The sequence below is a fragment of the Molossus molossus genome, unplaced genomic scaffold, assembly GCF_014108415.1.
Source record: "Molossus molossus isolate mMolMol1 unplaced genomic scaffold, mMolMol1.p scaffold_m16_p_2, whole genome shotgun sequence".
NCBI classification, from domain to species: Eukaryota; Metazoa; Chordata; class Mammalia; order Chiroptera; family Molossidae; genus Molossus; species Molossus molossus.
Window position 1 is genome coordinate 91206445 of NW_023425355.1, and position 13299 is coordinate 91219743.

Sequence of the window (13299 nt, forward strand, 5' to 3'; positions counted from 1 at the left end):
GCATGCCCACTTGTCAGAAAGGCATGAGAGTAGGCCAGGGAGTAGGGTATACCCACCTCGAGATGGTGGTGACCTCTGGGGCAGGAGGGCAGGGATGGGACTCCAACTCAATCTGTTAGGTTTCATGTCTTTCAAAGGAAGAGGCCTGTGCCAGCTGAGAGGACTGCGGTACAGACACCCTGGTGGAGGCCCCAGTGGAAGTTAGGGCGGCAGAGAAAGAAGAGGCAGAAGTAAAACCAGAAGTCAGCAGTTCTGAAGAGAAGCAGAAGGCAAAGATAAAAGTGAAAGGTGGGAAGCAGGAAAAAAAGACCAGAAAAGCATGAAAACGGTTAGAAGGACCTGGTGTGCTACCATGGCCCAGGCTGTAAATAGCAAAGTAGCTCTCCAGACCTCACAGCAGGCCCTGGCAATCAGCCAACCCCCTGCTGAGCCATGTGGCCCAACAGCCACCAAGTCACTTACCAGAGAGGCAGCAGAAAGTCAAGGGGCACCTAGGATGAAGACTTCTTGTGTTAGCAACGAGAATAGGGATTACACATACATATTGGGGCTGAGAAAAATGGGACCCAACCTCCACTTAGCAGGGGAAGAGGTGTTTCTTAATCGCATGACTATTTGGGGACTTGTTTGAGGACACAAATCACTTAGTTGATATTTATCCAAAGATTTCTACTCATGGAGACTTTTAGAGGTGAGAGGGAAATGCTTTGCCTGTTTGATGTGCCTAATTTTAACTGCAGAGAAACAAAATATCCTTTGTTCTCCTAGGGTGCAATGAAATATCTTACACAGGGTTTGGGAATTTCCTCTCCTCGATTACACATGATCACTAAGTGTGCCAGTGAACTACACTCTGGGAAATCACCATATTGACAGTGATGACAACTGCTGTGTTTTATTTCTAAATGTAAAATTTTAACTATTTTTATTATAATTATTGTCTTTAACATTTTTAATTTTTTAAAACTGATTTTTAGAGATAGAAGAAGGGAGGGAGGGAGGGAGAGAGAGAGAGAGAGAGAGAGAGAGAGAGAGAGAGAGAGATAGAGATTGACGTGAAAGTGAAACATCCAACCCAGGATCAAACTCGAAACCTGGGCATGTGCCCTGACCTGGAATTGAACCAGCAACCTTTTAGTGCACAGGACGTTGCCCAACCAACTGAACCACACTGGCCAGGGTAATATACACTTTTTTTTTCTTTATTGAGTTTAGAGAGAGAGGAAGGGAGAGGGAGAGAGAGATAGAAACATCAACGAGAGAGAACATCCATTGGCCGCCTCCTGCATGCCCCCCACTGGGGACCGGGCCAACAACCTGGGCATGTGACCTGGAATCAAACTGGCAACCTCTTGGTGCATGGGTTGATGCTCAACCACTGAGCCACACCAGCCGAGCCAGGGCGATATTTTAATATTAAATTTTTATAGTGAAGAAGATCTGCCTGGCCAGTGTGGCTCAGTGGATTGAGTGTCGTCCCACGGACTGAGAGGTCCTGGTTCCATAATGGTCAGGGCACATGCCTAGGTTTTGGGCTCGATCCCTAATAGGGGGCGTGCAGGAGGCAGCCAATCAATGTTTCTCTCTCATCCATGTTTCTATATCTCTCTAAAAAATCAATAAAAACTTATTTTTTAAAAAAGAAAAAGATCTGAAGCAGCTATAGATGTTAGGATTTGGCAAAGTTGCCCAGCTGGTGTGGCTCAGTGGTTGAGCATTGACCCATGCACCAGGAAGTCACCATTTCGATTCCTGGTCAGAACACATGCCCAGGTTGTGGGCCCGATCCCCAGTGGGGGGTATGCAGGAGGTGGCCAATCGATGTTCTCTCTCATTGATGTTTCTATCTCTCTCTCCTTTCCCTTCCTCTGTCTCTAAAATCAATAGAGAAAAAAAATTTTAATAAAAAAAAGGTTTAACAAAGTTGGCTGATGTGCAGACAAGTATAATCTAGACAACCAGAAAACTGTTTTAAGCAAGACTAGAAACCCAAAACCTATGAAGGAAAAGAGACATATAGACATATGTAACTACATCAATCTTTAAGCATGTTGCTTTAGGACACCCACAAAATCAAAAGACAAACCATAGATTAAGAAAACGTATTTATCATCTGTGTGACAGATAAATGGTTAATATTTACAATATAAAAAGAGCTCCTGAACATTGAGAAGAATGAGGAAAGGATTTAAACAAGCAACGTCCAGAGGAACAAACAAAAACTTCCAACCAACGAACACACAAGCACCAGTTGTGCACACGTGTGTGGAGGAGGCATGAGTTAGAGTCACAAGGAGATCTCATTTCACTCACATCAGATTGGCACAAAATGAAAAAGCGTGCTAACACCTGCTGGTGGGTGGGGGCCCAGGGAGCCCTCTCTCATTGCTTGTAGAAATGTGAATCGTGAGCATCAGTGGGAAAAGTAACCCAGGGCTTTAAAACCCACGTGCCCTTCAATCGCACTGCCGAGACTGGCCTGGAGGAAGGTGAGCTCCTGGGCACAGAGGGGCACATCTGCACTTCCTAGCGGGGACTGGTGCACTGGGTGAGGACAGAGTGAAGTAGTTGGAGAGTCACTGAAGTCCAATGGGGCCTGAGGCAGTGTCTGTGCCCATCACTGTGGAGTGGGGAGGGCAAGTGCACGGGAGTATGTGTCCTTTAGTGGAGCCACCAGATTCCTGACAGTCCTCTCAGGGGGTTAGTTGTCCCCCTCCCACCATGAGCCTGTGTTACCTACACAATCAGAGCAAAACCAACACAACTATTTTCACTGGGGAGCAAATCCCTAGCAAGGCCGGGAAGAGGCCATGTGGCAAAACTATTGCCATTTTTGCAGGGAGAGGTCAAGCAACAGAGGTGGCCAGGGCTTGAGCCGGGAGTGGGGATGCCTGGGCTTCTGGTGCTCAGTGTTGCAACTTGCAGCCAAGTCGAACTTCTAGAGTTTCAGTTTCTGTGAAATGTGGGGGTTGGCGCAGATGGTTTCTAAGATTCCTCCCAGCTTTGGAACCTCTAAACCGTTAGGCCAAATGTGGGGAGAGGGCCCATTTGGTAACTATTGGCTTCTCAGCTGGGCTGTGGGGGCATGGGGTGGGGCTGTGAGATAGAGACAATGATAGTAACTGAGGGATAAATGAAAAGGACTTCTTAGAGCACAGCTGGGGGTAGGCACAGACACCAGCCTCCTTCCTCCAGTGTCTCAAACATTGCTGGCACCCTCCAACCCCGGGGCAGGGCCCAGGTGGTCTGTGGTCCTCATCCCAGAAGCCAGGGCTGGAGGGGACCAGGAAGTTGCATGGTTAATGCTGGCCACACTTTTTGAGAAACACTGATAAAAAATGGGGCAAATAGAGAAAGTTCCAGGTCTCTGGCTTTAATTGGGTCGGTTCAATGTAGGTTATCTGATTTAACAAATAAAAAGACAAACCCAGTTCAATCTGAATTTCAGATAACAATGAAAAAATTTTCAATATAAGCACACTTTATGTGGTATTTCGGACATACTGGTACCTAAAATATTATTTGTTGTCCTGCATTTCATCTGACAACCTTGGATGGGAGCCCCTGCAGGAGTGGGGTTGGGCTTCTGGAGGACTCTGCCCCACTCAAGGTGTCCCTTCCACAGGAGTCCTTTCAGTGGATGTCACCCTTCCCAGGGTCTCCCCAGGCCAAGTGGTAAAGTCCCCCTGTGGTTCCCCCCACCCCAGCAGAGTGGTGCTCTAGTTCTCCATGAAACCGTCCTGAATCACCCTAATCTGAGAGTACCACCTGCTTCCTGTGGGGACTCAGCTTGACACAGGAGTTGAATGAAAACCAGAAGGTTCTTGGGGTTATTTATCAAGTAAGTATTGGTAGAAATAAAATGTTATTGGTGCTTATGGTTCAAAGGTATGGAATGAGCAAGACAGACTATGCAAAGTCCCAACAATTCTCAGTGGGTCCACTCTGTCAGTCAACTAAACAGCTACTAAGAGAGAAATAGCAAAAGGGGGCGGGAGGGAATCAGCCCTGGCTGGTTTGGCTCAGCGGTTAGAGCGTTGGCCCGCGCACCAATGAGTCTCAGGTTCAATTCCGGTCAAGGGCAGGTACCTCAGTTGTGGTTCGTCCCTGGCTCTGGTCAGGTCATGCAGGATGCAACCAGTCGATGTGTCTCTCTATCACATTGATGTTTCTCTCTGTTTCTCTCTCCCCCTCCCTCCCACTCTATCTGATAATAGGTGGGAAAAGATCCTCAGGTAAGGAATAAAAAAAAGGGGGGGGGAGGAATTACCCAGATACTAAGTGAAGAGTCTGCCCTCCCAATTCCTCCATCCTCCCACCCCATCTCTAACTGAGCCACCCAAGGAAGCACATTTTTCTGTTTCCCTCCCTCTGGCCTCTTTGAGATAAAGGCAGCCTCTCAGGAATCGCCCATAGTCTTCTTCCTCTCCTAGGGTGTATAGAGCCTTTGAGACAACTATAATGGAATAAAACTGTTTCCCCAAGCAAGTACTGCCCGTTCTTCGACAGCTGGCATGCCCTGCTTTAGGTCCCCAAGTTGTGGGCCAGGCCCCACCATTTGCCCAGGCTTTGGGGGAGGGGTAGAGCTGCTTGGCTGGCACCCAAGCAGAGGCAATGCTTATGGGCTTACACTTGCTGGGTTCTCCGGTGACGGCTTGGTTGAAAACCACTACCCATTTTATTTTATTTATTTATTTATTAATCCTCACCTGAGGATATTTTTCCATTTATCTTCAGATAGAGTGGGAGGGAGGGAGCGAGAGGAAGAGAAAAGGAGAGAGAGAGAGAGAGAAACACCGATGCGAGAGGGACATATCGACTGGTTGCCTCCCGCACAAGCCCGACCTGGGCCGGGGATGAACTGCAACCGAGGTACGTGCCCTTGACCAGATTCAAACCCGTGAGTCTTTGGTCTGTGGGCGATGCTCTAACTGCTGAGTCAAACCGGCCAGGGTACCCGCCACCCATTTTATTTATTTTATTTTTATTATTTTTTGTATTTATCTTCAGATAGAGCAGGAGGGAGAGGAGAAGAGAGAGAGAGAAACATGGACATGAGAGACACAGATCGAGTGGCTGCCACCCACACGACCCCAACCAGGGCGGGGACAAACTGCAATCGAGGTATGTGCCCTTAGTGGGAACCGAACCCGGGTCTCTCTGGTCAGCAGGCCGACGCTCTAAGCGCTGAGCCAAATCGGCCAGGGCCCCACCACCCATTTTAGATGTGCCCAGCCAGGACAGATCATCTGGCCCAGGTACCCAGTTTCAATAGCACCTCGGTAGTCCTAGCAATGGTCCGCATGCCAACATGGGAGTCCTCTAGGGAGAAAGGACTCAGGGGCACTGAGCTAATGTACATGGGTGTCCAGTCCTGAGATGCCATTTGGCAGGAACAGGGCATCCTCTCTCTGCCCTCACCTTTGTCTTTAAAGACCAGAGGCTCTTCAGGTGACAGAAGATGAAACAGTCACCTAAAGAACACATTGACATGCAAGGAGAAACAATGCAGAGGGGGGATGATCTCTGGGGGTCTGCAGAGGGCAACCCAAAGGCAGAATCCTCAGCATCACTTCCACTCCAGCATCATTCCCAGGCTCACTGGTTCAAACACTGTCATTTGCATGAGAAGCATGCTGAGGGGTTTAAAGATGCCAACTCCAGGGACCCGCCTGAGTTACCATCAGATCCTGGTTCTTAAGGACCTGGGGTGACAGAGATGTGGGGATTGCTCAGACCAAGCTCTGGGTCCCTCTGATGGCTACAGACATGTGACACTTCAGAAACCCTAGCCTCTAAGGCAGTGATTTTCAACCAGTGTGCCGCAAGAATTTTAAAAACTGTTTTGTCAGGGGCACTGACCTCTTTTTCCTTAGATTGTTAAATTAAACTTAAAAATGGTAACAGCCAACAGAATAGCTGTCCAGTGTGAATGAATCAAAATTATACCTATTTTTTGTCAGGTGGGCAAAAAATATATTTTTTGGTGTGCCGCAGAATTTTAGCAATTAGTTTATGTGTGCCATGAGATGAAAAAGGTTGCAAATCGTTGCTCTAAGGACATCTAAGGCACACCCTGGCTCTGAGGGTAGACTCACCGAGCAACATCCTGTTGAGAATTCAATTTTGATATTTGTGTTTCTTCATTCCCAGGGTGGGGAACCTTTTTTCTGCCAAGGGCCATTTGGATATTTATAACATCATTCACGGGCCATACAAAATTATCAACTTAAAAATTAGCCTGCTAGCCCTGGCCGGTTTGGCTCAGCGGTTAGAGTGTCAACCTGAGGACCAAAGAGTCATGGGTTCAATTCCGGACAAGGGCACAAACCTCAGTTGCGGTTCATCCCCGGCCCAAGTCGGGGTCCTGTGGGAGGCAACCAGTTGATGTGTCCCTCTCACATGGATGTTTCTCTCTTTCTCCGCCCTCCTCCTTCCACTCTATCTGAAGATATTTGAGAAAATACCCTTGGGAGAGGATTAAAAAAATTAGCCTGCTGTATTTGGTTAGACTAATTTAGTGAGGTGGGTGATGTTAGCTGGTATTGATTTCGTGGACCTTATATGGTCCGTGGGCCGGACATTCCTCACTCCTGGAACACACCGCACCTTGCCTTGGTCCACAAAGGGTATGAAGTGACGTGGCTTCCATGTGACCTGCTGTTAGCCTCGCAGTTAAGATGTCATGGTGAGTTAGTGCTCCGGCCTTCTGATTTCCCTATCAGTCCGCTGGGCATGTATTTCATGTGACTCACTCTCCCTGACCCCTCACCTCTGAGAACACTCACTGGTAACCCTGGCCAGAAGCTACTCAGGCAGGGTACATTGTCACAAGCTCACACTTGTAACCCACATCATGAAGTTATTGCAAGCATCCATTTTCTCTTCAACTGAGAGCATCAGGGATTTCTTGAGGTCATCTCCCCCAAACATTTTATTTTGAAAAATTTCAAACTACAGAAAAGTTACAATGATAGTACAATAGGGTATAACATTTCACTTCTAAACATTGAAGCCTATAACTTCGAAGGAAAGGACAGTTTCCCATGTAATAATCATATCTTATCATACCCAGGAAATTTAACACTGAGGACAAAATGTCATCTGATCATCCATTTTGACATTGGGGGCAGTGGCTGTAAGTAGCTTCTTTCCACACTTTAATGCATCTTCCCCTCAGGAGGGAGTTGCTGGCAAGTGTTTAAATTTGTCAGAAATAAGAATGCAAAGTGGAACTGAAGCACATCACAGACTTTGGACCAGAAATGGCCTGTGAGCCGCTGGAAGAGATGCCACCGTGCCAGCTGATGGTCACACAACTTCAGGACCACAAAGCCCACGCAGGAAAGCACTCCCAGAACCAAGTACATTCTTGAGTAGTTGCTGCCGTAGCGCCTGTGGACACACAGGGCCTGGCTCACAGCGGCAACAACATGCACACCCAGAGCAACGTCAAACCCATGGGGGTGCAGCAGAGCAAGGCCATAACTGAACAGTGAGAGGCACTCGATGGCAAGGAGCAAGCAGGGCTCCCAGCCCCTGTCTAGGTAGAGGCACCAGGCCACTGGCCACGCAAAGATGGGCAAGGTAAACCACTGGTCAAGCACAGCAGTGGGGCGCGTCTGCATCCCAATCCGCAGCCACTGCACAGGGCCATAGACCAGGGCCATGCTAGCGAAGACATCTTTCAGGTAACAAGCCCGCTGCACTTCACTGGGGTGCCCTGGGGTACTGACATTTCTTTGTAGCCAGTATACTCCCAGGAGCACGTAGGCCAAGTTAATGAGCGAGTTGAAAGGCATGGCTAGGAAGGTGGGGAGGCCAGCTACTGGGGCTTCCGCATAGTGCTCATAGCCCACTTCGACAAAGACGCTTTCAAAGACGCCCATGTAGACAGTGGCCACACAAAGGCAGCTGGCCAGGGCCACATGGCAGAGGGCCTGTCCTGACTCAGGCTTCATCTGGAACTCTAGTTGTGACTTGGGGTAGAGAGCTTAAAAGAGTGGCAGTCTTTTAACCAATCTTTCAGAATTTGAATAAACAGCTTTTGCAAAACACTCCTCGGCCTCCCAGCTGAGCCAGCAGGAAGATGTCCTGTGATTTCCGATGCAGATGCTACAACCTTGCCCTGGAGTGGCGGTGGCAGGCCAGAGGAAGGCGGGGGTCCTGCTGATTGGCTGGCATGAGTGGAAGACCGATCTGCCTTTTTCCTTTGTGGTTAGAAAAATAGTGTGGTTAGAAAGGAAACCATCCAAAAAAGAGCCTCCATCTTGTTGATTCTCAGCCTCAGGATCCACCAACAATTTGCATCAGAAAAAAACACACAAATAAAAATGAAGTGATACCTACAGTATGTTCACCTTCTTACACATGGCCTGTAGAAGCCTCTAGAATCCTCTCTTGCATAGGCATTTCATGCATCTTCTGACACCTGTGCTGTTCTTCTCTCATCTGTGGACTACAAACATCCTGCTCCGTGCCCTAGTTCCCTTAGAGCCACTGTATTTAGAGACCCCCAACCTTTCCAAGGCCCATTCTTACAACTCATAATGGGTTTTCCACTTCAGTGATGTTATAAATGTGGACGCTTCCAGGCTAGCCCCCATACCCTTTTAACCAAATACCCACTAGACCAGTAGCTGTAGTCTGGGTTCTGGAATCCCAGGCAAGAGATGGTGTGGTGCTGGAGGAGGATGAGCATCTCCCCTCTGCTTCTTGGGTGTGAGGCCAGGCAGCGCAAGGAGCTCTCCCCCAGGCCTGCTATCACCCTGGCTCACCCTCTGCCCTCCTCAAAAGTGCTATACCACCCCAAAATCACCTTCTTTCCTTGTCTCACAATAACCATTTCCTGCAGTCACAGAAGCAAACAATTTATTTGACTTTTGTTTGTTTTGGAAAGAGGAAGGGGGGAGAGAGAGAGAGAGAGAAACATCAATTTGTTGTTCCATTTATTTATGCAGTTATTGGTTGCTTCTTGTATGTGCCCTGACGGAGATTCAACCCGCAACCTTGGTGTATTGGGAAGATGCTCTAACCAACTGAGCTACCCAGCCACGGCCAGCAGACAAACAATTAAAAAAAAAAATGTAGCCCTGGCCAGTATGGCTCAGGGGTGAGAGCGTCGCCCAGGGACCAGAGTCTGGGTTTGATTCCAGTCAAGGGCATATACCTCGGTTGCGGTTTGTCCCCAGCCCAGGTTGGGGTCGTGCGGGCGGCACCTAATCGATATGTCTCTCTCACATCGATGTTTCTCTCTTCCTCCCTCTCTCCCTCAGGTGAGGATAAAAAATATCCTCAGGTGAGGATAAAAAAAAATGTAGGGCTGGCCAGTGTGGCTCAGTTAGTTGGGCATCATCTAGTGCACCAAATGGTTGCTGGTTCGATTCCCGATCAAGGGCACATGCTTGGGTTGCAGGCTTGATTCCCCACAGGGGGCATGCAGGAGGCAGCCTATTGATGTTTTTCTCTCTCTCTGTCCTTTCCACTCTCTAAAAATCAATAAACGATCCTTTAGAGAAAAAAATGTAGATTTATCATTGGCTGTCAACTGCTCTGGGGCCAGCTGTGGGGTGAGTTGGCCTAGTAGTTTAGAAATATATTAATGAAGAAAGAACAGGTTCAATGCTCTGAAAATGACTCAAAGCCAAGAAGGCAGGCAGGCATGGGGAAGAGAAGGACTATCTGGGGAAGAGAAAGACTGTGTTCAAACCTCGGCTCCCCCACCTACTGTGTGACCTTGGGCCTTAACCATTCTGGGCCTCAGTTTGCATATCTGTACAATGGGGATGCTACTGGTACCTCTGCAGAGTCCTTGTGTAAATAAGGTGAGTTCTTATATATGCAGACCACTTAGCACAATTTAAAAAATTTTTATGTTAATTCTTACCCAAGGATATTTTTGCAGTGATTTTAGATAGAGTGGAAGGGAGGGAGTGGGAGAGGGGGAGAGAGAGAGAGAAAGAGAAACATAACGTGAGAGAGATACATTGACTGGTTGCCTCCTGCACACACCCTGACCAGGGCCAGGGATCAAACCCGCTACCCAGGTATGTGCCAGGGCAGCACCACTCGTTTTTGAGGCACAATGTCTTTTTTTGGGGGGGGGGGGTGTAGGAAAGAGAGAAAAACATAGATGTGAGAGAAACACAATGATTGGCTGCCTCCCACACACATAGTCCCAAGCCAGGATCCAACCTACAACCCAGGCACATGTCTTTGACCAGGAATCGAACCTGCCAAGACCCTTCAGTCTTCGGGCTGACGCTCTAACCGCTGAGCCAAACCAGCCAGGGTGAGGCACAATGTTTATCTCCCCTTCTACAGTTTAGGCTCTGAAAGGGCGGGACAGGGGCTGATTCTTTGCTTACCCTTCAGTGCTCAGTGAAGACCTGCTCTATTTCAGTTCAATTCAATTCAAGCATCAAGCCAGCACCTGGGCTCTTTTTCTCTGGATCACAGGCTGACGCTCTAACCGCTGAGCCAAACTGGCCAGGGCAGGGCTCTTTTTCTTATTCTTTCATTGGTTCTGTTTGCCACTTCACTTCTCAGCTGGGCCATGGGGGCCCACCTGCATTCTCTGGGGAGGGAACTGCTGGGCCTCATGCTGAGCTTTCTTGCTCCTGTCTGTCCTGCCTTGGGGGTCTGCTCTTAAGGAGGACCATGTGACCTAGCATTTCCACAGTGAATGGAAGCCCTCACCCTCACTCTCCATCTCCATCTCCTGGCTGACCACAAGTCTCCATCTCAGCCTGTGGTATGTTGGCACATCCTGCCCCCTCTTCTCTGGCTGAGGAGTCTTCAGGCCACCCCTGCCCTGGGGTTCCTACTTCCAGGATGGTGGCTGCTAACATGGTCTGTGCACAGCAGTTCCCAGTGTCTTCCTCAAATACCTCTGAATCGGATCATGTTGGCCCCTGCTCAATGCACAATCCCAGCCCAACCTTTTGTCCAGACATCAAAATGCCATCTCTAGATGTAGCCTAGAGAGCTTCCCTGGCCCAGTCTGTTCTCCAACTGGAACGAGACTCATCCTCCTTCCCTCCTGCATCTGACCTGGCCTGCTCACACCCTCAGCTCGGCTGTCATTTCCTCTCAGGCACTTCCCCATTCAGTTCTGGCTGGCACAGGGCTAAGGCCCACCAGGTGTCTCTGGGTCCCTCCCTGCAAAATGCCAGGCCTTCAGGGCCCCAAGTAGCCCAAACTAGCCTGACCCTCCTATCTGACAGCAAGGATGGATGGAGGAGAGCCAGGAGTTAAACACTGTCAAATTGATAGAGGAGGTCCAAGAAAGTGGAGGAAAGTGACTTTTCTCTCTGGCCAGTCCCGCAGAGTCCATTTGAGCCCTTCTGCAAGCTGAAAGTGACATGTAATTAAACCAACTTCTCAAGTCCACCCAGAAGACCACTGCTGGATGCTTTATGGCCTAGCTCCTCTGTACCCTTGAAATGCCATGACCCTTGTTATGGGACACTCAAAGTTCTTCAGATTCCCCCAGCACCTGGCACACAAAGGATGAAGGATCCACAGCATTGGCTCCCTGTCCTGGGGTCTTTTGGGGAAGTCCTACAAAACATGACAATTTCAAGGCTAAGGGCTAACACATATTCCTTACATTCTCCTGCTTCCTGAGGTGATAATGCATTTAAGCAAGAGCCATTATCATCTGTCACAGTGGTGGCTTCTTTGGCCTGTAGCATTTGACAACTGCTTGTTGTGCCCCTGACTACCCTAATCACCCTTACTGCCTTTCTGCAGATAAGGGGATGCCAGCCTGAGGGTGGCAATGTGGGACACCTCCCAAAGGTGAGGTCAATCTGAGCCACCTGAATGCCCAAGGAACCTGGAACAACCACAGAGATTCCTTAACTCTGGGGAAAGAATCACTGAGTGTGGGCAAGGCCCCTGGGAACCAGCAGCTCAGTGTCCTTATTTTACTGGGGAGGGACTCAGGGCCGGAGAGGGGAGGTGAATGGCCAAGGTCACTTAGGGCAGTGTGAGTGAGCACTGCCACACAGGTGAGGCCTATTTGGCCTTTCTCAAACAAATGTTTCCAAATGCATAAAGAAAAACAAAATTACAACATAAATTTAATGTCAAAAGACAATTACTAAAATATTTTTGAAAATGTGAGATATGGTAATAATATATGTGCTTCTTTATTAATAGGGTAAATTATAGGATCTACAGGCAGGTTGAATAACTAGTCATTTCAAAGTGGTTATTCTGCCTGCAAGTAGGTCTTGTCATTTAGTTAATTTCAGGGTATCTACAACAAAAGCTATACGATCTGAAATGATCTGTCATTTTCATTGGTGACAAAGTCACTGGCTAATGCTCTGTGCTCTGCGGCCTACATTAATTTCGCTAAAGACCAAATTTCGGCTAGAGGCTGGTGAAAATAAATACGAAATACAGATGAGAGAAAGTGAAAAAAATCATCCGTTGTCAATCCAAGCTCCCCAGACACCGGTGCAGGACCCCTGCACTATAGCCTGCATCTGGCAGTGAGCATGACAGTACAGCGCCCAGGCGGCCTCTGGCAAGGTTTGTAACCGATTTGGAACCTGGGGGCGACGTCCGTACCCACCTCTCAAGGTTGTTGCGAGAACTCACAGTATTGGCGCGAAAAGGCCAGCGATCACCATCCGGGTATTTTGTCTCTCTCACTTTGCTGGGGGAAATTCAAATCTCGAAAAAAGGGCGGACCCGAAAAGCGGTTTTGCGCCTGCGCGCGGGGCGGAGCGCAGGGCTCTGGGAAGCAGGCGGGGCGGGGTGACGCGAGGTGACGCCAGGCAACACAGAGCTCTCCCGCGCCCGCCCGCTCGGCTCGAACGCCGCCAGCCTGGCTGCCCGCCCTGCGGCCGGCGGGGCGGGGGACAGCCCAGCGTGAGGCGGCATCCTGGCGCGAGGCCTGGCTCATTTCGTTGGGGCGCGGGCGGCGGCGGCAGCAGTGGCGGCGGCTCCTGGGGGCGGGGTCGGCGGGCCTGGGAGCCTGGGAGCCGGCTGCGTCACCGCCCACTGTAGTACCGCCTCCTGCTCCCCCGGACCTGGGCTCGAGCCACCTCTTTGGCGGACGCTGGGTGTACGGAGCCGGGAAACGTCCGTTCCCCGGCTCGAGGCGCAACTCCAGTGTCTCCCGTCAGCTACTCTCAGTAACTTATGCCCTGTCCCCACTGCTAGTTAAAGGCAACTCCTCGAGCGTGTGTCCCTTTAGCGACCCGGGGAACAGTTCCCAAGGGGGGCGGGGCCAAGCTCGTGTGAGGCATTCTCATCCGGGTATTCCCTAGATGCCGCGGCCGC

General features: G+C 49.5%; 1 protein-coding gene across 3 annotated transcripts in view; it reads right to left on the reverse strand.

Annotated features, from left to right (window-relative positions):
* Positions 1-6928: 6928 nt before the first annotated feature.
* Positions 6929-13299, reverse strand: part of TMEM187 (transmembrane protein 187) — a 33663-nt gene continuing 27292 nt past the window's right edge. Inside the window, exons 1-2 of one of the 3 annotated variants that reach the window (XM_036270284.1) lie at positions 12587-12681; positions 6929-8210 (exon numbers count right to left, since the gene is read on the reverse strand). In XM_036270284.1, the coding sequence (XP_036126177.1) occupies positions 7161-7961 (801 nt within the window). In that variant the 5' untranslated portion in view covers positions 7962-8210; positions 12587-12681 and the 3' untranslated portion in view covers positions 6929-7160. Of the gene's footprint in view, positions 8211-8349; positions 8380-12586; positions 12682-13299 lie in introns of those variants that run through there. The other 2 variants (XM_036270286.1, XM_036270285.1) reach the window with 2 other exon arrangements.